Source organism: Anguilla anguilla, chromosome 2 (assembly GCF_013347855.1).
Source record: "Anguilla anguilla isolate fAngAng1 chromosome 2, fAngAng1.pri, whole genome shotgun sequence".
Lineage (NCBI taxonomy): Eukaryota > Metazoa > Chordata > Actinopteri > Anguilliformes > Anguillidae > Anguilla > Anguilla anguilla.
The window spans coordinates 43,306,432-43,330,459 of record NC_049202.1 but is presented as its reverse complement, the minus strand read 5'-3'; the positions used below and the strand labels follow the sequence as shown (position 1 = coordinate 43,330,459).

Sequence of the window (24,028 nt, the reverse complement as noted above, 5' to 3'; positions counted from 1 at the left end):
CTCCGTTATACCGCCTGGATTAAGGCCCGTTAGCTTCCCCCACTCGTCCCAGGAGCCCTGGAACCCGCGCCTGCCCGTCCCCGAAAGGCTGACGTCAAACTAGAGCCAAAAACGAGGGAGCTCCGCTGCCGCAGACGTTTCTCCACGACGCAGACACACGCTAACGGTTAGCCTCGCCTGCCGCTGCGACGCGCTGGCTGAATGAGCCCCTCGGCGGCACGCCGGCGTTCTTACGAGCCGGGCGGCTGCGTGGCTCCAGCGGGACAGACCGTGCTAAAACTCCGGCACGGCGGCGCCTCCGTGCGCGGCTGGCGGCCGGCCCGCTCGGGGCTGCGGGGCTGACGAGTAAGTGACCGCTGCGGCACGCTGCCGGGATTCGCCAGGATCCGCCGCTCGGCAAGCGGGAGTGAATCACGGTCGCCACAGCCCCATAATCACACTATTGATCTTCTGACTGGGGCCAGGGAAAATAAACTGAATTGACCGGGTGCAATTATTGAATGATTATCGCATGGAGAAAGGAGCAGTCCTCCAATATCCATAATGCTGAATACAGCACATTACGGTCTGGCAAGAGATCCCACAGCCCATTCAGAAGTTTTACACACACACACACACATTCACACATACACACATTAACACACACAAACAAACACACACACACACACACACACACAGACATGCACACACACACACACACACACACACTCACCCGCGTGCACGCATGAAAACACACACGCGCGCACATGCACACATTCACACACACACACACCCACACACAGACGCACACGCACAGACACACACACACGCACACACACACGCACGCACACGCACACACATGCGCGCACACACACGCACGCACACACGCACACGCGGACACACACACACACACACACGGACGCACACGCACACACACACACACACACACGCACAGATTGGAGTGCTAAGGGAAAGGAACGGCGCAATGCTGGGTGAAGGCAGCAGAGTTGGAGCAGGCCTCAGGAGCAGGCCTGAGGAGCGGTGCTGTAAAGAGGATGCTGCCCTTGCACGCGCCGTAAACTTTGTGGGAGGGTTAATGTCTGCTCGTAAAACTGCAGCGCTCCGCTGCCCGGCCGCGCGAGGCTAACGGGCTCCTCTCGGGTCGAGCCGCAGCCGCGGTCCCGGCCGCGCGCAGCCGCGGGACGCCGCCGTCCCAAGGACACTGCGGTCTGCCGCCCGGCGGGTCAGAGGGGCGGGGCCGGGCCCCGGGGGCATCGAGAGACCCCGACCGCCGAGAGACCGCGAACGCGCGCCGCGTCGCTACGGGTTTCAACAGCTCACCCAATCAAAAAAAAGTGATTTTGCTGAGATGTGATAACCAACCAATAGCGTGCCACACTGCTTTTCCCATCAAAAACCACAAGCTGCCGCCTAGCATAAAAACGTAATCAGCACCAAAAACAAAGCCGGGGGGTGACGTTTAAGGATGCATCAGGGGAAATCCCACAGCGCAAAGGGTCTGACTGTGATTGTCTGTCTGACACATAAATCACAGAAGGACCACGGTGGGGGGTGGTGGGGGGGGGGGGTTGGGCTGCTTTCAGCAAGAGAAGACCTCTGATAACCGCCCAAAAAACCAAGCAGGTCAGGACCGCACCGACATCAAAAATGCACATGATGGCGGGCGGGCAGGCGGTAATGAGCACCACCATTATGGAGGACAAAAAAAAAAAACACACAAACCAATAATCTAAATGTGGAGACAACACACCCTGATGGCACATAAAAGAGCTCTCAGCCCCTCCCTCCGAGCGGATCTTTTTTTCTCTCCCTTTGTGTGTGTGTGTGTGTGTGTGTGTGTGTGTGTGTGAGGCACAGACAGCGGCCAGGCTGCGGAGGCGGACGCTGGGGAGGGCACACGATATGATGGGCTGGTTCATGTTTCCTCAGAGAGGAAGTACGGAATCTGCTCATTTCCCCCGCCAAGGACAGCGTCTTACCCTTGGAAAAAGGCAAATAAAGCCGCAAGCAGAGATGCCGGAGTCCAACAGGTGCACAAAGAAAAAAGGGAGTGCGCGTATATATTTATATGTATTTGTGTGCGTATGTGTGTACAAGTGTATGCGTGCGTGTGTGTATGTGCGTGTGTATGTGTGTGCATGTGTGTGTGGGTACTTGTTTGTGTGGGTACTTGTTTGTGTGTGTATATTTTGCTGTTTCCCTGTGTGTGATGTGATCGGCTCAGACCCGCGGGGCTCTCTGTGACTCTCAGCCCCGCCCCCTCTCCCAGCGAGCGCGCGCGGGAGGGAGGGAGGCGGCGGTGCAGCTGGCGGAGACGCAGGCCTCCCGCTGACTCAGTCAGGCTCCGCCGCGGCACGGCGCGGCCCCGGCGTCTCATTAGCTCTGCGCTCATTAGGGAACTCCCCCGGCTGCCGCCAACGGGGGGGAGGGGAGGCTGGCACGCCCCTCCGCTACGGGCCGCGCCAGCGCCGTAACAGCCCCGCCCCCTGCCACCCCCCCCCCCCCCCGTCCACCCCGAGCGCGGGATCCCACCCCCCCCCCCCGGCCTTCGGGCCCGAACGAGCGGGCGAGCTTAAAAGCAGAGGACCATCGTTCAGCCCAACGTCTCCGCTCAGCCGTCAGGCGGTAATTATTATACTGTAATTGCATTTTTCCCTTCAGTAACAGGGCTTAATTAATTCTCCCATATTCACATTAATGCCAGTTAATGAAAATCCATTGTTTCTTGAAAGGGACCACCGTCGTTACGGTAATAAACTCGCCGGGCGCAGTTGATAAATCAGAATATGAGGGAAAAATAGAAAAAAGGAAACCTTCAACATCCGCTCCCTTTGAAGAGCAAATAAAAGGACACGCCCCCGCCCTCGTTCCGTAATGAGCGTTCTCTGGGGAGCCTGTGATCCGGCTCTGCGATCCCCGCAATGAAAAGCCTTTGATGACCGGCGTTCCCGTCCCGGAGGCGAATGCACATCAGGAGCTTTCACCAGAGCGCGTTCCGTCGGCCGTGCGTGATCGGGGCCAATCGGGAGCCTGGGGTGGGTGGGCTGAGGCTCTGGGTGGCGGGGGGAGGGGAGGAGGAAGGGGGGGGGGGGGGGGGTGAACCGGAGCCCGGCGCGCTTTGGAGCGCTTAGCCTCGCCTCTCGCCCCGTTTGCACCCGATCCCCGGCGCGACACCGGAGCCGCGGCGCCCGTCTCCTGATCCGCCGAGGCGCGGCGACCTGCCACCTCCGCGCCGTCTGTGCCAGCGGCGAGGGGGCGGAGCCAGGGCCCGGCTCCGCTCGCTGCCTAATCACCGGATACGCAGCAAATCCCCTCCCCCCCCCCCCCCCCCGCTGCCTACCGTTCAGATACGGCGGCGGCGGGGGGGAAGCACAGCGGCTAGGGAACTGGCTTCTAACCTAATCGCAGGTTGAATCTCAAGGTTCAATTCCCAAGTAGGACGCTGCCGCTGTACCCTTGAGCAAGGTACTTAACCCGCATTGCTTCAGCGAACATCCGGCTGCATAAATGGATACTATGCAAAAAGAGCGTAAGTCGCCCTGGATACAAGCCTCCACTAAGTGCCTGTAATGTAATGAGGCCGATAAGCTGGAATGGCCTCTACTCTGCGCCTAATCTCTGCACTTTGCTGATCTGGACGTGCAGATATTAGCATCGATGTGAATGCAAATGTGGCCGTCTGTAAAGCAGAGGTACAGGGGGACTGGCAGCCTCTGCAGAAGTATGTCCTATACGAGTGAGGGCAGCCATATTTCAGGACAAACGGTCTCTCACGACGACTCCCGCGCTCGGCGTCCTCCACCCCCCGCCCCCGCCCCCCTACCCCCGCCACGGCCGCCGGCGGGGAGGCAGAGCCGGGGTCCGCGCTCTCATTAGCGGATAAACAGCCGTTGCGATCAGCGGGGGCACGGCCGAGCCAGCTCTCGCCCGCCGCCGCTTTATAAATCAAATCATTAGCGGCGTGCAAAAACAAAAAAGAAAACCCCCACCGGCGTCTCCCGGCGCGGCGGCCCGTTACCCAGAGACCCAGAAACCGCGGCTATTAAAAGCCCTGCCACCGCCACACCGCCACCCTGGCCAGCCCGTTTGTTCTCGTCGCCCCCCTCCCAGCTCGGCGGCTCCCCTTCCCCCGCCATAGCCTGGTAATTTCTCTGGCACCCTCCTCCTGTAGATCCGTTCGGCTCGTTTCGCCCGTTTCCCAGGCTAATCCCCGCGCGGCGTCTGAAGGGGACGTGGATGAACTTCAGACGCCACCGTTTTCGTTCGGGAGCACCCCCCCGTCCCCCCCACTGCCCCCGACACCCCCTGGTGAGACCACCCGGGTCAGACCACCCGGCTCGGGGGGAGCGGCGGTGCATTTTCGGGACTCAGACTCGGTCAAGCGCACCCACACCCCCCCCCGGCTTCATTTCGCACGTAGCGCAAACCCGCTTCCCGACCCAAAACAAAAAGTGATTCCAGGTTCTCCGGATAATCGAATCAGCAAGCTGGCCCCTCCGAGCGACACGCTTTACACAAATCAGCGCCCCGAAAAGAGGGGGGCCCCCGTAATGAGCAATTCGGCCCGCCCCCGCGACCGCCGCTCGCACATCACCCAGAGACAGGACAAATAACGAGGCTAATGCTCCGCCGATTACAGGCGGAACACAGCCTTATTCAGCCCGCCCCCACCCCCCCCCCCCCCCCACGCTCCTGTAAAACAAGCATATATCAGGGAAAGGACAGCCAACCCCGAGTGGAACAAGAGAAGGAGACGGGGGGGATCTCATAAATACAGAGAGTGCCGGGAGCTGGGACCGGTTCCTACAGCGCGCCTGTTAGCGGCCCGCGCTACGCCCCCCCGGAGGCAGGCTCGGCGCTTTCGGGGAAGCAGGGGACGGCGTCGCGGAGAGAACGACTGTCCTGAGGCGCGTTCAAGTTCAGCCAACAAGGCCAACGTTCGCAAACTATTTCAAACTTTTTTTTCCGTTAGCTTTGTGTTCGCCGCGAACGTTTGCAAACATAAGCGAATGGTCTGAAAAGGTAAAGTTTGCGGCAAACAAAAACGGACGCTGGACTGAGGTGAAATGTTCCCAGTTGGGTATTTCAATTGAAGATGATCAGTTTTTTCAATAATGTTATTGCTAACGCTAGCCGATGCTATTATTGTTTGCTAGCTAGCAATTTTTTTATCATCGATGATGACAGAAGCAGCTGTGAGTACAAACACTCTTGTCGCCATGTCCGTTTATGTTTAACGCAAACAATTTGGACTGTTCGTAAAAAGCCGTTCAAATTGAACTGTTCAAAGAAAACATGTTTGGTTCGCCACGAACATTCCCCTCTGAACCTGAACACACCTCAGCCGTTCCCCCGGTTTAAGGGCAGCCGTCTGAGGAAAATACCGTGGCCAATCACAGAGAGAGGAGGATGGGTGGGTCGGGGGAGGGCGCGGGGCAAGTCGGGGCGGGTCGGGGCAGGTTGGGGGAGGGCGCGGAGTGGGGACCCACCTCCCGGCAGAAGCTGACGATGTTCTCCCACAGCTCCTTGGCCTCGCCCTCGTCGGTGCGGCGGCGGGCCTCCACGTGCACGCTCTCGCGCCGCTTGAGCGGCTTGGCCACCTTGCGCAGGGCCAGGTAGTGCTGGGGCGTGTGGCAGGCCGCGCAGTGCTTGGCCTTCACGTCGTTCAGCAGGGTGCAGGCGGGGCACGCCCACTGGCCGGCCTTCTCCGGGAGCCCCGGGAGGGCCCCCGGGAGGCACACCCCCGGGCCGGAGGGCGAGGGGAAGACCCGGGCCTGCTTGCGGGCCCGCTCCTTGACGGCGTAGCAGGGGCAGGAGCAGCAGCCGGGCACGGCGGCGCACTGCGAGCAGCGGGACGGCTGCTGCTCCTGGAAGCCGTGCAGCTTGGAGCAGCCGCAGGCGCTGCACTTGGGCGCCCCCGTGGGGTTGCGCAGGGTGCACTTGGAGCAGGACCAGGTGCTGAAGTCCGGGCTGGACGGGCCGGACGGGGTGAAGCGCACCGACTCCCCCACCAGGTCGATGAGGTCGCCGCGGGACGAGCGGCACGACTCGCACTTGGAGGCTCCGCCCAGCGCCGGCAGGGAGCAGCCGGGGCACTTCCAGGAGGGGGGCGGGGTCAGCGGCAGGGGGCGGGGCGGCTCCTCCTCCTCCAGGACGCTCAGCCGCTTGTTGGGGAAGGGCTCCTGCGGCTGCGGCTGGGGGTGCTTGGGCTTGGGGGGCCGCGGGGGGCAGGGGGCGGGGCCGCCCGCCGTGGACGGGGAGGTGGGGCTGGGGGCGGGGTTGGGGGGCCGTCCCGGCGGGGGGACCTCCCGCCGGCTGCGGGGCACCGGGTTGTTCTGCAGGGAGGAGAGGGGCCCGAAGGGGGAGGCCGGGGGCTGGGAGGAGGCGCGGGGGGGCTCCGGGGGTTCCGAAGGGGGAGGGGGCGAATCCTCCGTCAGGTCGATCAGGAGAGGGGCGGCGCCGGCGGCGGAGTGGACGGGGAACCCCGCCACGGGCGTCCGCACCTCCGGCACCACCAGGGCCTCGGGGGGGATCTTGGGCAGCGAGAGCTTACGGGGCCCCCCGCAGGCGGAGCAGGACAGGGCCACGGGGGTGTTGTGGAGGGTGCAGCGCGGGCAGGCCCAGCCCGACTGCGGGTCCGGGGCGCAGGCGTCCCCGTTGCTCTCCGCCCTCCGCGGGTCCTCCCGGGGGGGCTGCTGGCCGCGCGGCTCCAGGAGCACGGCCAGGGAGGCGGCCGAGGGGACGGGGGGCGCGGCGGGGGGCGCGGGCGGCTCGGGGGCCGCCGGCGGCGGCGGCGGCGGCGGCGGGGGGAGGAGGAGGAGCCCGTTGGCGGCCGGCGTGCCGGGGGAGGGGCCGAAGCCGCAGACGGAGCAGGCGCCCGCCCCCTGCTGGTTGCCGGCGGTGCAGCGGGGGCAGGCCCAGCGGCGCTCCTCCGTGCTGCTCAGGCGCAGGATCTGGTTGAGGTCGGGCTTCTGCCGCGGCGCCTCGCAGATGGAGCAGCGCGGGGCGGCGCCGGCGTTCAGGAAGGTGCAGCGGCCGCACGACCACTCCCCGCCCCGCGCTGCCGCCGCCATGGAGCCTGGGGAGTGAGAGTGACTGCAGGGGAGAGAGAGAGAGAGAGAGAGGAAGAGAGAGAGAGAGAGGGGGAGAGAGAGAGAGAGAGAGAGCGAGAGAGAGAGAGAGAGAGAGAGAGGGAGAGAGAGGGAGAGAGAGAGAGAGAGAGGGAGAGGGAGAGGGAGAGGGAGAGAGAGAGAGAGAGAGGGAGAGGGAGAGGGGGGGAGAGAGAGAGGGGGAGAGAGAGAGAGAGAGAGAGCGAGAGAGAGAGAGAGAGAGAGAGAGGGAGAGAAAGGGACGGGCATACAAGGGAGGCAGACAGGGTGGGACACAAAAAGGCGGGAAAAAAGGTGGGAGAGAAGGTGGGAGACAGGGAGAAAAACAGATTAGCAACACTACACTTGAAATAAACTGCCCACCTCAGGGAGCAGGAAAATCCATCGACACATGAAGCCCCGTGAAGGAGAACCGGAGAGAGAGACCGTGCGAACGACCGGGAGCGAGTTCTCGCGACCGCGAACAGAGAGGCCTCCTCGTCTACCGCCGGAGCCAGACTATCCGCGCCTCGCCAAGGAAGGCGCGCCGCTCGAGTTTCATTATCAGTGAGATCGATACCGCGTGTCGCTGTTTCGGGAGGCGCGGCGACGCTCTGGCACGCGCACATCGCGCTTGTCATGGCCTAGCGGTGTCGGGACACCGCCGCGGCGGCGGGGGTGAAATAAAGAGACGCGTCTGCTGTCACGGCGGGGAGCTGGGCGCTGCTGCTGCTCTGGGTGTTATGTGCCCAGGCCGGCCCAGGGGCCGCTCAGACGCTCTGCGGGAGGGGTGAGCTCAGGCTGGAGGTTTCCACAGCGACAGCCCATGACTCCTCCGGGAAGACGCGAGCTGCTATATAAAGCCAGCACGCTAATTAAACACACGCGCACGCAAACACACGCACACACAGACACACAAACACACACATGTAAGCACAAACACGACCACACGAACGCAAAAAAGTACACGTTGACACACTGAACGCAAACATACACAAGCACAAACACAGAAATTAAAGCACAAACATACACACAAGCACAAACAAACACGCACGCACGCAGGCAAGCACAAACATACACACGCAAGCACAAACAAACACAAACACGCACGCAGGCAAGCACAAACATACACACGCAAGCACAAACAAACACAAACACGCACGCAGGCAAGCACAAACATACACACGCAAGCACAAACAAACACAAACACGCACGCAGGCAAGCACAAACATACACACGCAAGCACAAACAAACACAAACATGCACGCAGGCAAGCACAAACATACACACACAAGCACAAACAAACGCAAACACGCACGCAGGCAAGCACAAACACACACGCAAACACAAACAAACACAAACACGCACGCAGGCAAGCACAAACATACACACGCAAGCACAAACAAACACAAACACGCATGCAGGCAAGCACAAACATACACACGCAAGCACAAACAAACACAAACACGCATGCAGGCAAGCACAAACATACACACGCAAGCACAAACAAACACAAACACGCATGCAGGCAAGCACAAACATACACACGCAAGCACAAACACACACACACACACACACACACTGAGGAGGTGCTGAAAGCCAGCGTGATGACACCAAGCGGCGAGTGAGAGACTGGACGCCATTTCGCACAATGCGCTGAACGCGCCGCTCCCCTGTCACTCCGGCCCCGCGGCGCCTGCCTGCGTTACGTCCTCGGAGACGGCCGCGTGCCCGACGCGGCTCTGCCTCTCCAAATTACCCCCCCCGCCCCCGTCCGCCAGGCCCACCGCTGGCAACAGCGATCCAAAGAGGGGAGACGGAACAATCCGGATCAGCGCTCTGCGCCAGGGCCGAACCCGGGGCTGCCAGCTGGCCTCGCGCTACGGACCCCCACACTCCCGTTACCCCCAGGCCAGCGCCGGGGCGAGCCGCTAACAGCCACGCTCGTCATCCAGCCACGTGTCCGAGGGCAGACGCCATTTTACAACACGCAGAGCGGCCCCACCTCCCTGCCCTCGTGACCGCTTTTCAGTGTTCGTACCAACCGTGTGAGGTCTGACCCCCTTTTCTCGTTCCGACCCCTTCGCGGGAGGGTAAAGGGAAACAGAACGGACGACCCCGTCGGCGCTGGCGCGTTCGAGCCCGAGCCGGACCCCCGTACCGCGAGCTTCCGCGCTCGTTGAAAACGCACTCTGGCGAGCTGGCGAGTCCTGACACTGAAATGTCCCCCTGTTTCGCTTCTGGTGCTGGCAGGGTCGTAATGGAGCTGGGAGCCAGCTGCTACGTAAACTGCGGTCACTCTTCAGAATTTCGCCGGGGGGGGGGGGGGGGCACGGCAGTAAACCACTGAAAGGATGAATGCGGGCCCAGCCCAGCCATCAAATAATGAGCGCACAACAAAACAGCGGCCAAGGCCGCCACGACAACGAGAAGACACGGAACAATAGAGCCCTGCTCAATTATTAAAATCAGACTTTTTTTTAACCGTGGCCATAATATATCCCTGATTAATCTTCAACTGAGAGCCAATTCTGCTAGGTTAGGCTCAACTTGCATACTCTCAGACACGCCGTGCTTGTATTCTCGAGCACGAAGGAGGCCAGGTTGTTATAGCAGTAAAACCCATGCTCCATTTTGTGCAGTGAACATTCGGCACCAACGCGGCCTACATCCCTCCACGCTGCACGTGAAGCGCATACGCCTTCTTGAAAAACATAAACAGCGGCGTCAGCAATAAGATCACCCCCTCACAGGCCATCACGTTTCATATCCATCTCAAAAGCCAGTGGTACCCACAATGCACTGCAGCGTCGCCAGCTGTGTTCGCCGTGCCCTGGGCTGGAAGGGGTCGGCGGATTACAGAGCGAGAGCGAGCGGAGCCGCGGTCGGCGGCTCAGACCCGCCGGGGCTCAGACGGGGCCCGCGCTGCACCTGCCGGGCTCTGCGGGGCCCGGCCCACTCTGGGCACAGTGGGGCCGCTAACACACCGGGGCCGCTAACCGCACTTAGCGCAGCTCCATTAAGTCCTCTCAGGCCGCCGCGCGAGCGCCTGCCAGTGAGAGCCCGGTAAGGCTCCCGGCCCCAGAGGACGCTTCCAAACGCCGTGCGGCGGGGGGCCCGGCCCGGGACCGATAAGAGCACGGCGTGTTTACCGCCGGTCCCGCTCCGCCACGTATCCGGCCCCAGGCGCGGCGTCAGGGTGCGGCGTCACGGCCGGCTTTGCGTCAGGAGTCATTATGAACGCCAGCATTGTGCATGCGACCCCCCCCCCCCTCCCTTACCACTGACTTATTTATGAGATAATAGGTACGTGTTCACAACGGCTTCCCGAAATAGCCCCGCTGCGACGCCGATACTCTTCTGGGCGCGAGCCCCTCCTCCGGCTCCCGGCCGAGGCGAGGCAGAGGAGCGCGCTCCGCGTCCGTGCGCGTCCACACGCGTGTGAGGGCCCGCTCACGCTGAGAAACACACACAGCGCGCCGTGAGTGATTCACTCAGACACGCGTGGCGGGGCCGCCTCCATAACAGAGACGCGCCGCGCGGCGGCACGGACCGCTCAAGCAGAGCCGGGGCGATATCGACCCCCGGGGGGGGGGCTGATCAGGGCGTCGCCATCTGCGGTTTGAGGTTCACCCGACTTCACCGCAGAGTGAGGCCGCCGGTGGGCCGCTGGGGGACCGCGGTCAAGGCTGCCCCCCCACGGGGCTGAGGTGGGCACACACACACACACACACACACACACACACACACACACACACACACACACATACACACACACACACACACACACACATACACACACACACACATACACACATACACACATACACACATACACACCCACACACCCACACACAGACACGCGCACTCACACAGCTACTGTACGCACCCAGCGAGCGGCACCGTTTCCCAAGCGCCTTAACACGCATGTTCAGAGCGGCTGCCACTAGAGCGGTCACTCCAGCTGTGGAAGTGACATCACTCTGCCCCCTGCATACTTAACTACGGACGGAGTGTAGCACAGTGGGTAAGGAACTGGGCTTGTAACCGAAAGGTCGCAGGTTCGATTCCCGGGTAAGGACACTGCCGTTGTACCCTTGAGCAAGGTACTTAACCTGCATTGCTTCAGTATATATCCAGCTGTATAAATGGATACAATGTAAAATGCTATGTAAAAGTTGTGTAAGTCGCTCTGGATAAGAGCGTCTGCTAAATGCCTGTAATGTAATGTAATGTAACTAGCACAAGCGTGTGACTTCCGTACTGGCGACTGCTGAAACTGGTTGAGAGTGTAAAAGGGGCAAAGTTACCAGGAGGACTCTGGGACGCCTTCAGTAAGAACGCCGCGGCGCGCAGAGTCTCCTGTTGCTCAGAAATAGCGCCACTTCCTCAGACAAGGCGGGCCTCCATTAAGCTCGCCGGCTTTTAAGCTGCACTCAGGGCCGGCCATTAGGACACTTACTGGAGAGCCCGTGATGAAAGCAGGTGTCAGTCTCCGGAGGGGGCTTCGAGCAGCGCTCTCGGGCCCCGCCCTGCTCATTAATAATGCAGTGAGTGCGGCGAGGGAGGGGTCAGGGCAAGGGAGGAGGGCGTGTAGGAAAGCTGGCACCAGGGACCAGGACCAGAGGCAAGGGCAAAGAGAGACTGGGGCACACGAGGACACCGCTACCCATGTCTGAGCATGCTCAGAACAACACAGCCGCCACCACATTCCAAATGGAAAACACTCTCCAACATAACCGCATAACTGCAACCGCAACATAAGAAAACAAAGTTAAATAAACACCCAGGATTAATGCTTTGTTAGCCAAACACACGTACATCTACCTTGTAAGATCTACTTCAGCTACTTTTCTGAGGGATAAAACATTTTTTTAACATTAAAAAATTATTCAAGAACAGAGACAGAAGCCCCCCTCCTCCCACACCACCCAAGGACCTTATAATCGAGGTCACATGATCTACCAGCAGCTGGAATTTAATGTTCCCTGCTTCAGCACCATTGATCCAAGCAGTGCAGGAGGGAGCTGCTACTGTGCAAACCTGGTTCATCCCAGGCTTCACTTTCATACACATAAAAGGAACAATGTAAGAACAACGTAATGCTAAAGTGAAATGTAAAGGTGGTACTGCTGGGTGGCTCATTTGGTTAAGGCACCACATACTAGTACGGATGAGCCTCGTGGTCTCGAATCCGGACCGTGCCAGTGGCACCTGTGGCCGGTGGCTCTATGAGGCAGCGCATAATTGCCGGTTGCGTCGCACAGGGCACGAGAGGGTCCAGTTGGTTAGGGGTCTGTATTTCATCGCTCTCCAGGGGTCCCCTCTGGTCGATTGGGAGCCCGTGGGCTGCATGTCAAAAAGGTCTTCCTTAGACTCCACTCTACGCCAGCATGGCCTACGGTGTGGAAAAGAAGCAGGCCGGTTGCTTAGTGACACCACGCCTTTCGAAAGAACTGCAGATGTCTTCACTTCATGCAGGAACGTGCCGACGAAGTTAACTGGATATTCCAAATTACGGAGGACATTGGACATGTTCAGCTCCATGTTAGGTGCCAAATTTATTTAAATAAATAAATAAATAAATAAATAAATAAAATTTAAAGGTGTTGCACTTTAGATAAACTAGTGACACGTTTTAAAACAACAACGCCGTGTCCACTCGACCGGCTCATTCCAAATTTTTGTCTAGTGACTTGCCCGCACCTCAGACGCACGCCAAAAGAGTCGCCTGTTGTCGGGAAGCGAGCGGGGCGGGAGCAGGCAATTTCAGCGCGAGCGAGAGCTCGGGAGATTGGGCTCTAAAGCCGCCATCACGGAGCTGAGCGCGGCGGCGGCGGCGGTGGCGGCGTAATCCCCGCCCGCTTCGAGCGCGCGTCTCCAGGCTCGCCGCCGTCCTCAAGGGGCTTATCCCAGACCGCTTCACCGGCCGCCATTATCCAGCAGAGGAGCCCTTGTTTATTGGAGAATGAGGGACAGCCAACGTTATTACGATTTTGACAAAAAGCGCGGAGAGCTACAGGCTTAAATATAATAGAGTGGGGGGGGGGTGGGGGGGGGAGGGGTGTGATAAAGAAGCTGGAACTTAATGTGAAGGGCTTTTGGGATCCCTGCCATTAAATCTGATCGAAATATTACACACAGAGCCGCTCTCTACGAAAACACGGCGAAGGTAATATCCCCGGAATAGTCATTTTCCCAAACTCCCTTCAGGTTTTTGGAACGGGCGGATAAATCAGCTGTATATTTCGTCCCCGGATAACCACATATCAGCAGAAAAAAAAGAGGGAGTGACCCGGGCAGTGCTCCCCACGGTGTGCCAGGGAAACTCAACACACGTTCAGGCTCTCTTAACACAGCCCGTTAGCGCCGTAAAGATGAACGCGGGGGGGCGATGTCCCGGGCATGACGGCATCCTCCCGCCCTTCCCCCGGGCGATACCTCCCCCCCCCCCCCCCCGCCCCCGGGTAGAAGGCTCTGGCGGGGTCACGGACCCGAGCCTGCGCTGGGGAGGCGGGGAGACGGTCCTCGTTAGCCGCCCGAGCGCGTGGGCGGGCAGGAAACACGCCGACTCCCCGCTTCATTGAAAGAGCGCTAACGCCGGCTACGCTCTCTGCACGTCGATTTCCGGAACTCTCCGCTTTCCAGCCGGCTTAAAAGCTGCAGCAGTCGACGGCAGCCTGAAGGTAAGACGAGTCTCTCTCCGAGGGCTACCTGCACGTACGGGGACGGACCTCCCGTCCATGTTCAGGAACAAAGCCGCAGCGGAATACCTCATGGCAGTGGAATATATATTCCGAGCTGTCAAGAGAACTCTCCTGTGCACCGTACCATGAAATTATACTTTAGAAAAAAAAAAAACCTTGTAGGCCTCACATCCGATCACGCACAACAAACTCCGTGTTTAAATGAGCCTTCCGGGGACGCAGAGAAAACCCCTGAATAACAATGCAACAGGAGAAACCTCGCTGTGCGCCGAATTCTCCAAAAGGACCTCTGCTCATCGAGCCTCACTGATAGCAGCCTGGTCTTCTGTGCCATGCGGTCACACGGCAGATCAGACGTGAACCGGGAAACCACAAAAAAAAGCTCCTAGGAGATGCCACAGCTTCAGTGGATGAATTGTAGTTTGATGGACGTATGAGGGGAGAAATACCCAGCATGTACGCTGGTAGTGTGGGGGGGACTGGGAAGGGTGTGGGGGCTGGGGCGCTGGGCGGGGGGTGGGATTGTCAGATGGGAGCGCGGAACACCTGTCTGGTCTGATATGTCTCCCAAACGCTTGTCTCAACCCTTTTTCTCCCCCCCCATTCGTTCTGCGGGGCGTACAGACGGCTCCTATCGGCGAAGACGAGCTGCTGATGGCCGGACGCTCGGTTCAGCGTGAAGCGGCTGTCACGGCCCCTCGTCACGTTACCGCACGCGTCCCGGCAGGAGCGGCGGCGTCCTTCCAGAACCTCGACTCGCCCGATTCGCCCGGGCCCCTGGAGAGTCGGCCCAAAGCGGCGTGCCGGACGACCGGAGTCAAGGAAACGCAGACGAGCGGGTCGACGCCCACAGACCGTGACGGACGACGGCTCCCTCCCGCCACCCTGGGGGCCTCCCGGGCGCTCTTAATGAAGCAGCGGCGACCTTTGCCCCCGCCCGCGGGCCGCTAAAGCGCGGGATAAAGCCCGGCTCTCCGGGAAGCCTGTTAGCCGGGCCCTCGGGGAGAGCGTCACCTGGCTTAGTGAGGCGATGGCGGGATGGCGGGAGCGTGGCGGACGCATGATGGGCCGGATTAAGGACCGCCGGGAGCGAGGTTCTGATTATCGGGGCGCCCGCTCCCCAGACTGACGGACAGCGAGCGAGCAGACGCCACGCTTACGTCATCCGAGCGCCCCCCTCAGGTCGCCCCGGAAACCAACAAGAGACGCGGACCGTGGGGGGGGGGGCAGGAAGGGTAACTCTCTGCGTTCAGCTTAGCACCAGCGCTTACGTTAAAAAAAGGGGGGGGGTCTGTTAAACCATCAGGCGAAGTGCTAGGTAAGCCAAGATAAAAAAGGACAGGAAATGTGCATTCAATGTCCTCAGTTAAGATTCTATAGGCAGGAGAAGGAAGAAAGAGAAAGCCAACACTGCCCAAATGTTTTCCAACAGCGAAGCCGGTAAAAACAGCGAAGGCGTTTCTACGGTCCGACTCGCCATTCATTGGTAACGGCTCGAGGGCGTTCGCCGGCTGCGAGACTTTGGTTCTGCGCTCCGGATGCGTGCGAATCTTTCGAGTTTAACGGTTTCCACTTGGTCTGAACGTCCCGACCGTTAAATATTTAACTCGCCTCATAACTCAAACGAGCCGCCAGCCGTGTGAATATCAATGCTTGCGTAACGAGGTCGTGCCTGAATGACAGAACATTAAACAAGCGCGCCGGTCACGCCGAAAATGTAGCGCAAGTTAGCGTAGCGACAGTTTCGATATTGACACATGTTAAGCCCGGAGGTGAAAGGGCAGAGATAATAAGCCCTGTAGCGCATCACCCTTAGCCCAAACAAGCCGCCGTTGTGCTAGGGGCGATGCGCTACGCGCTACACGCTACGGATTACAGTCAGTGGGATTGTGAGGAGAGCGGCAGCGACACACAGGCCCGCTTGTTCCCCCCTTAATTTCAGCGAACGAGTCGGTCGAAAGGCGTGCAGAGCGGCCCCGGGCCCCCGGGGGAAACAAAGCGCCACCTCTCTTCCCCCCCACAACAAGGCCACTCACAGCCCACTGGATGAGAGCAGGGCTCCAAATGGAGAGAGGTTGACTCGCGCGGCCAGACAACAATGGGGCCGAAGCATTCAGCGTCTGCGCTGAGCTGAGCAGTGTGTGTGTGAACGATCAGACAGAGGCGCTGCTCTGTTATCGAACGACGCGACCCGCTCACGCGTTCCCGGGTTTACCCGCACGACGCCACGCGGCGCGGGCCTGCCGGAACGCGTGACTCAGAACAGCACAAAGCCGGAGTTCGCGGAATCCAGTTTTACCGGCGGCGGCTGGTTTACCGAAAGCCGGCCTGCCGCAGAGAGCAGGGCGCCCGGAGTTACCGCGTCCAGGAGGACATGCGAAGCGCTGGCAGCGGCGGTGGCCTCCTCCCGAGCGGTCTGTGAGAGAGGCGGGGCGAGTCACCCCGGCTGGCCTCGGGGGGGTTTAGCCTGAAGAGCCCCTCACATCCGACGCAGGTAGCGCACTCTGGCCCGGGTAACGCAGGGAGGAGAGAGAGCGTCCTCCTCGTCCTTCACCTCCTCCCATGTCACACCGCAGTTCAGCGCGGGACAGGAACTCAGGGACATTGATATCGATGGGGCAGAGACGGCAGCACGCGCACGCTGTTCCGCAGTGCCGGGAAGTGGAACATGCTAATGGCTGTCGGGGGGGGGGGGGGGGGGAATGGGGGGGGTGGGGAGCGGAAGTTTCGGATTCCCAAGGCTTGCCTCGTCAGCCGCGTTAGCGACAGCAGAGGAGCGACCGCCCCGGCTTTCATGCCGAATTAGCTCCCGTGTTGACATCCATCTCCAAAGCGCCAGCTTCCTTTCTGCCTGCCTCGCCCACGCCCACAACAACTGTTTCAAAGGTTCACTAAAGCCCTTAACAGGCACTCCGAGGCTCTGCCCGGAGATAACTGCGGCCTTATCTCCCACTGACCGACCTGTGCGCGCCGGAGAAATAAAGATCCCAGCGCTTCTGAGAAAACGCCGCCATAAATCCTTCACGCCGACGGAAGGGGAGAGTTCAAGCTCCAGCCCTGTATAGCCTTGGGAATGGGGAAATGAAGGACGAGGATGGGGGGGGGGGTGGCGGGGGGGGGGGGGGGGGTCGCACCCAAAGAGCACGAGGCCCAATTAAAAGCAGGAAACAGGACGCAGTGGCCTCCTGCTCTTTGGGGGGGCGTAGAGGGCGCCGTTGAGGCGGAGTCCGGGGCCGGGCCCGCTCCTCGCTCCTCCAGACGGGGCGGGGCACTCCCGAAGGGGGGGGGGGGGGGGAGGGGGGCCGTGCCCTTTAAGCTCCGCGCCCAGCTCCTTCCCGCCCCATTTGAGCAGGCCTTAATGGAGGGACATTTAATGCAACATTGATTCAGTCGCGCAGACTCGAGCTGGCAACCCTCTCTCTCTCCCGCGCCGCGGCCCATCTCTCGGGCCCTCGCTCGCCCGCCCCTCCTTCCCCTCTCCCGCCCGCGTTAGCGTTCACCTTCCAAGGTCAGTCGTAAAGCAGCGGCAGGGCCCGTTTTTTCAGCCCGGTCAGTGTCCTTGGCAACGGCGTGCCAGCCAAGCGTGGCCCCCGTTCGCCTGCACTTCTGACTCTGCCTGGCTCTCGTTGGGGAAAGGGAATCGTTTGGGGCCTCGCTTTCCTTTATTTCCTCGTGCCAGATGCCCTCCTGCATTTTTAAAAAGACACTTTCACTGCTTTGGTGAATAACTGCGAGCTCGCGGTTTCGCCGCGCCGAGAAACGACGACGTGTCCGCAGGCGCGTTTTCGCCTCCGCGAATTCAGGCCGGACGCTCGCGGTTACAAATCGATACGGCCCTGTCCCAGCGTTCCGCTCTGGCCGTCGACGGGCTGCAGCGTTTCTTTATCTCTACGGGCGAGCGACGGCGAACGCGGCCCGCGCTGGTGAGACCGGCGGACGGTCCGCTCCCCGCGCCGCGGCGGCCCGCCGGAGGAGTCTGGCTCTGCCGCGGCTGTACCCAGGAGCCCCCGTGCCTCCATGTGTGTGTGTGTGTCTGAAAGCGGGCATCCGGGCTAGCTTGGAAGGGTTCTGCTCCCATTGTGACCTACATCTCAATGTAAAAGAGATCGCCATGGCAACCGGACTGAGAGACACAGAGAGGGGGAGAGAGAGAGAGAGAGGGAGAGAGGGGGAGAGAGAGAGGGAGAGAGAGAGGGGGAGAGAGAGAGAGAGAGTGGGAGAGGGAGAGAGAGAGGGAGAGGGAGAGGGAGAGGGCAGCCAGACAGAAAGATAGCAGGCTAATTAGCAGCGGGGGCCGAGCGCTCTCCAGGCCCAGCAGCAGGCAGTGGGCTGAAAGGGTGCGGGGCCGTGTCCAGTCAGAAGCGCCGCGGGGCCCGCTAGCACGCGCGCGGCCTGGGCGCTGGAGTCGGGGGGGAGCCAGCGACCGGCGGGAGGAGGCGGCGCTCGGCGCGGGGGGACGGAGGGGAGGCTGGAGCGCCCGCGTCGCGCTTGCGTGGCAATCAGCGGCTTTTTCTGAAAGGCAATTGTAGGTAATTACGCAAATGCCAAACTGCCTAATCCGCGCGTGTCATCATGACATTTGCAGCTTGATAATTGCCGGCCGCGCCGCAGCAAGCCCAAACACAGCACTCTAACGGCGGAGAAGATCAGGAGACGCTCCCGCGCGAGAAAAACAGAGAAACCGGAAATGACACGGGCCGGGAGGAACAGGCAACCACAAGCCGTAAGGACTCATACGCTCAACATTTTCATACAGCACCTGCCTAAACTATACCCACCGGTCTGAACTATAGTTTAAACACTAGCAATGAAAGACAATATAATCTGTATGGCTTCCTCATAAACACGGGAGATAAACAGCCTCTGACAAAAAAACTTGGGATGCGTAACGACGGAAGCGCCACTCTTCCAAAAAATGCTGACTATCCATTCCGACAGATTCTTTAAATTAAAAAATAATAATTCTTCTGTAAATTTGGCACCAAACACGAAGCCATACAAGTCCAATTCCCACCCTAATTTCGGAACGTCCAATTATCCGCAACCGCAGCCGCGTTCGTGTGCGGGCCCCGCCGCCGATTCGGGGGAGAGAGAGCGGGCGACCGAGTAGCGGCTGCCTCCGGTAGCTTCTCGAACACGACATCTATCCAAGGAGAAGCAGCCACTGACGTGTACGGCGTCTTTAAAAAAAAATAATAATAATACAATCGAGCGCTAAGACGCGGTGACATAGCCCGGCTGTTGAGTTTAATTACGATTACCCCTCATTGTACCTCACACGTCCGCACAAGGAGGACAGCGGAGGACCCTTGAGGAAGCACAAGGGGAGCACTGAAGAGCGGCGCGTGGCAAATGGAGCCAACGCTCGAGCATCAGCTCTGCTTCACGGGAACGTGGGAAGGCTGATTTGCCGCGTCTTGTTTAGTGAAGACCACCCCCCCCCACCCACCCACCCACCCACCACCGCACTATTACAGCCATAACGCCTGCACCCACGCTACAGGAACCCATATTCTGAGCCCGGTTGGTCCTTTTGCTTCAGAAACGTTTTTAAAAAAAAGTGGGCAGAGACGGTGAATCGCCGAGCCGCTGTTTCGCTCAGCGTTTTCCCCGCCACTTTCGGTCCGACGTCAAAACGGTAAATCAACTCCCGCGTTAGCCGGCTAATTTAAGCGATTCCCCATCCCTCCGCCCGCAAACGCCTTCGCTGGCGGCTCGTCGAAAATTACGCGCAAATGAGCGCCGATAAACCGGCTCGCGGCAATCACACGCCTCGGCCGCGGCGCGAAGGCAGCTGAGGACGAACCTCAGCGAACGCTCGGCGGCGAGCAGAGGATTCTGGGGCGGCCTCCCGCCTCACAGGCTGTCGGTCGATGAACACACGGACAATCAGCTCAGGCGATCCCTCGCAGCAAAAAAATAAACAAATGAAATTAAGGAAGCCGGGCTCCAGGTGCTGCCGGACTGAGTGTTTCATGAGGCCGCGTGTGACGGGCGGGCCCGTCCGGGGCGGAGACGGCGGCCCAGGTCGGGGCGTGTTTAAGGTGAGAGGGTTGCGGCGGGGCGGAGCAGCGGCGGAGCAGAAGATGCGGGCCGAGAGAGCGGGAAGCGCACCTGCTGAGTCACTAACGAAGAGGGCGGGGTTTCCGGAGGGTTCCGCCGCAGTCTCTCCCCCCCCCCCCGCAGTTACAGCACGGGTCAACACCCAGCCTGTCCTCCAAACGTCCCTTCGGAGCGCTTTGAGCCAAGCCCCGATAACAGGCCAGTAAATCTAGGAGGGAAATGAAGATAAGATAAGAGGAGACCGGGCGGTGGCCATTTTAACCGCCGCCGCCGCCGTTTCTGCTCCGCTCGCGTCCCGCGTCCCGCGCCCACTCGCAGGGGCTCAGCTGGAGTCCCCCGGCCGCGCGGAGAACCGTCTGGGGACGCTTTGTGATGTCACCGGTCCAGTCGGACGCTTTCGCACCCTCAGCTCCCGCTGAGCCCCCTCCTACGCGGCCCCCCCCCCCGTCGCCGGGCCGACCCGCCGTCGCGCGGCGGCAGGAGAGACGGCGGCAAACGATTCTCGCACGATTTCGCTCCCTGCCAAGACTCCCGGAGAGGGAGCCAGAGACGGTTTCTCGCCTGGCTGCTGAGCTACTGGGCATGTGCAGAACACCGTACACCTCGCTACCTCAGACTACCTCTGCGTTTCTCTCCCCCTGCGACTGAACAACGAGCTACCGGCCGTTAAATCATGTGGAGGGGAAGGCTAATATCTGCCATCTTTACTTTGCTATCCATATGACCGATAGGCAAGTATGTGACTTCTAAAGCGTAAATTAAGTTAAAGCCTGTGCCATGCATAATTTATCAAAAGAAGCGCTGCTCCGGGTCAATGATAGTGCGGAATTCCCTGGGACATCGTATGGTAATGTGGGATATCAGCACAAGCCCACGTCACACTCCAGAGTAAATGAAGGGGCCAGCGTTCGCTCCCTCAGCAATTACACCGCGTCCTCACCCAACACGGCCAGCGCTAAATAAAGATTCATGAACACTCCACACTGCGGGTTATTCCAAATGCCTGTTGGAATACAGACAGTAACAGTTAAAAAACCCTGTAGAAGCACAAATAGTCGAAAAAATAAACAATAAACAGCAATGGAAAAGAACATATATGATGATATATTTCTGGAACTACAATTTCAACAAAGTTTGTTCAGTACTTACTGCCTGTGTTCATCTGTTAAAGTGCACTCTCCATCCTCAAGCAGTTGTACTCTGAACGGCTTTATTGGCAAAAACACTGAGGGTAAGGGGCAGGTACAGACTGGGGAGGGGTTGAGGGGAGGGACTGAAGCACCCCTCCCCATCCAGAGGGTCTACAGAGTTAATTGGCTCAGATGAGGAATACACTCTCATTCGCCACAAATATCCTGGCCACTATAAGAAAAACTGGCCTGCCAGTGTTCAGTCTGTGCAAGATCTAACACAGTGAATTTGGGTCAGAAAGCTCAAATTGTGTCTCATCTGACCACTCAACTTTCTATCAAACTCCATATGGGATTTTGAGATGGGTCTTTTCTGTAATGGCTTCCTCTGGTCACCATGCAGACCAGCTTTGTGGAGCGAACAGGTCATCACTGTTCCACGGACCTTCCCCCCTATTCTAGGCCAGTGAACTCAAGAGTCACTTGGTGCTGGTTTGCCTAACCAGGTTCGCCCTTCCTTGGCTGCTCAGTTGTGACTGACAGCCTGATCTAGGCGGTGCTTGGGATATGACACACCCCTTTCCTAATGACTGACACGGCTATGCTCAAAGGGATATTCAGTGACTACATATTTTAGAGCCTACTCCTGATCTATGCCTCAAAACTGACTGACTTTGCGAACATCACAAAGACAGATGCACAATTCACTTTAGGAAATTCAGAAAACGCTATTCTCGTACAAAGAAAAAGGCGATTCAGCTAATTGAATTTGCTGCTTTCTCGCACCTGAATTTAGGCTAGGCACAGTAAGAGGTCTCAAAATATAAAAATGTTAACACTCCGGGAGGCAGAGCACAGTTTATCTTAACTGAGAAACAAGACAAACCCTGACTAATCAAATAAAACACTCTTCAGTCGACCCATTCAGCAAATGACAACAAAGCCTTATCACATGGGTGACAACTTTAGATAAAAATCTGTTACTGTTTACCAGAAATAACCTTCAGACGACATAAAATATTCAGTTCAACATCTCCCAGGTTATATTGCATCCTCCTGTCCAACCCATACTTAAATTACACAAAGTATAACAGCCAGAATTTATATTGCTCAGATCAGCAAAACAGGAAAGCGTTTCAGAACAAGTGAATTTCACTATGCGCGGATCAAATTAAGTAAAGTGCATCAGTATTTAGCCAGGCCTCTTAAGCGATGCCAAGCAAATGCAAGCAAGAATATTTAACCAAAAGGTGTATGACAGCAACTTAATGAAGAAAACCACTTGTATAGCTTTTAATGTGCCACATAACTAGGCCTGACAGGATCCCATTTTACCGTTAAATATTGTTTGAGAGCGATTTCGTAAAACTCCAAAAGGCTGACTGCAGAAATTCCTTTCATTACAAAAACAAATATGTTTATGTAACAGTGAAAAGGTCACAGATGCCCTGAAGATGCACTTCCTGGGCCGGTCCACACAGATAGAGGACCTTACAGGAGTCCCGAGGAAAGCTGGACACATGGCAACAGTGTTTTAAAAGCAAAGACAAAAATAGACATGCATGATTAAAATAACTGCAGCCACAATGTACAACGATTAATGGATACTCTGTAGATTAAGTGCAGCACAAAGGGAAAACGTGGTTGGCTCTATGAAGCTTTTAAAAATAGTGTGATTTGGCACAAAGTTACTAAATCCTATTTACCCATTTTCAAATACTTATTTGTCAGAGCGTTCACCTGATGGCTCTGAAGTACGATAAAAACGGTGCCAAGCCTGCCCACAGAACAAATCATTTGTAAAACCGAGAGTATGGCGCAAGAAAACAACTCCTACTACAATATTTATAAGCACGGAGTGGAATGGAACTGATCTGGGCCCTGTATCATTACCGAGTTAGATGGATAACTGCACCGAGTCAAACCCAGAACCCCACCAAATCTAGAACATGGACTGAAGTAAAAAGAGCGTAGTTACCCAGCTAACTCAGTAATCCTGCTTCATGAAACACCGCCCAGTCTGCTCGCTCGTCCAACTGTGGTGTTCATATGATTAGCACTAGCTTTCGAACACACAAAACTACTTTTTTATGTGAATCCAATTTGACTACTTCCTGTGAATTTAATGTGGTTTCATTTCTTTCTGAGCATCCATTTATCTCCCTAGACTTCGTTCCCCGCAGGCCCCTTCACCGCTAACCGGCATCCAAAAAGTCAACCATGCAAAGTGTGTCACCAGCTGTTGCTTCTTTTCACTTCGCAGTCTACCGGCCCACCGGTTGAGCTTCGCAGTCCAGTCGCTCTCCCCTGAGCGAGGTTCGGAAACACCCTGGCAACCGAGACATTGCCTCCCTGCACCAGCAGCCACAGACGGGCGTGGCCAGGATTCCGTTCCACAGAGATGGACGTGGCGCCCCCGACGTAACGTTGTTTTTCATTCATTTACGCCAATTAAGTACTTCACATGGTGTAAATGCAGATAGGGAATTAAGTTGGGGAGCCACGCACATTCAGGCTTCTCTAAGGGAGTCAGCAGTTTTTCTATTCTGGACTGTCTTACAGGTATGAGTTGGTCTGGCAACAAATCAGTTCAGTACTGTGAAAGCTGATATAGACTAGTAGTGTACCTTGTGATTGATTTTTATTTCTGTCTATTTGTTTTCTCTCTGTACACTTTGCAGAGCACAGAGCCGCTTCAACAGCCTGTTTTTTTTAACATAAATTCACTTGACTGTCCACTCAGAAGTGCAACTATGAGAGCGGTGAACACTTGGCTAGATGCTTAGCACAGCTGCACTGGTCCGGCCACGCTCACTGGTAGGCAAAACTGTACAAACGGGTTCTGGCGTAGCATCTGGTGAAACCTGGCTTAAGTGTAATGGCATGTGTCTGGCTTTAACTACAAAACAACCTCCTGCGCTTTGAAAGTCAAACTTCCGGGGGTTTCGATGCCCATTCACATCCCAAACAGGAACGCCTCGTCACACGTGAAGACCGGCTTGCAGCCGATACGAAATAATCGGCGCTCGCAGTGGGACCA

At 58.0% G+C, this 24,028-nt stretch overlaps 1 protein-coding gene across 1 annotated transcript in view; it reads right to left on the bottom strand.

Annotated features, from left to right (window-relative positions):
* Positions 1-24,028, bottom strand: part of capn15 (calpain 15) — a 49,950-nt gene that overhangs the window by 17,500 nt on the left and 8,422 nt on the right. The window contains exon 2 of the mRNA XM_035398299.1: positions 5,490-7,095. Coding sequence (XP_035254190.1) covers positions 5,490-7,095 — 1,606 coding nt within the window. The remainder of the gene's footprint in view (positions 1-5,489; positions 7,096-24,028) is intronic.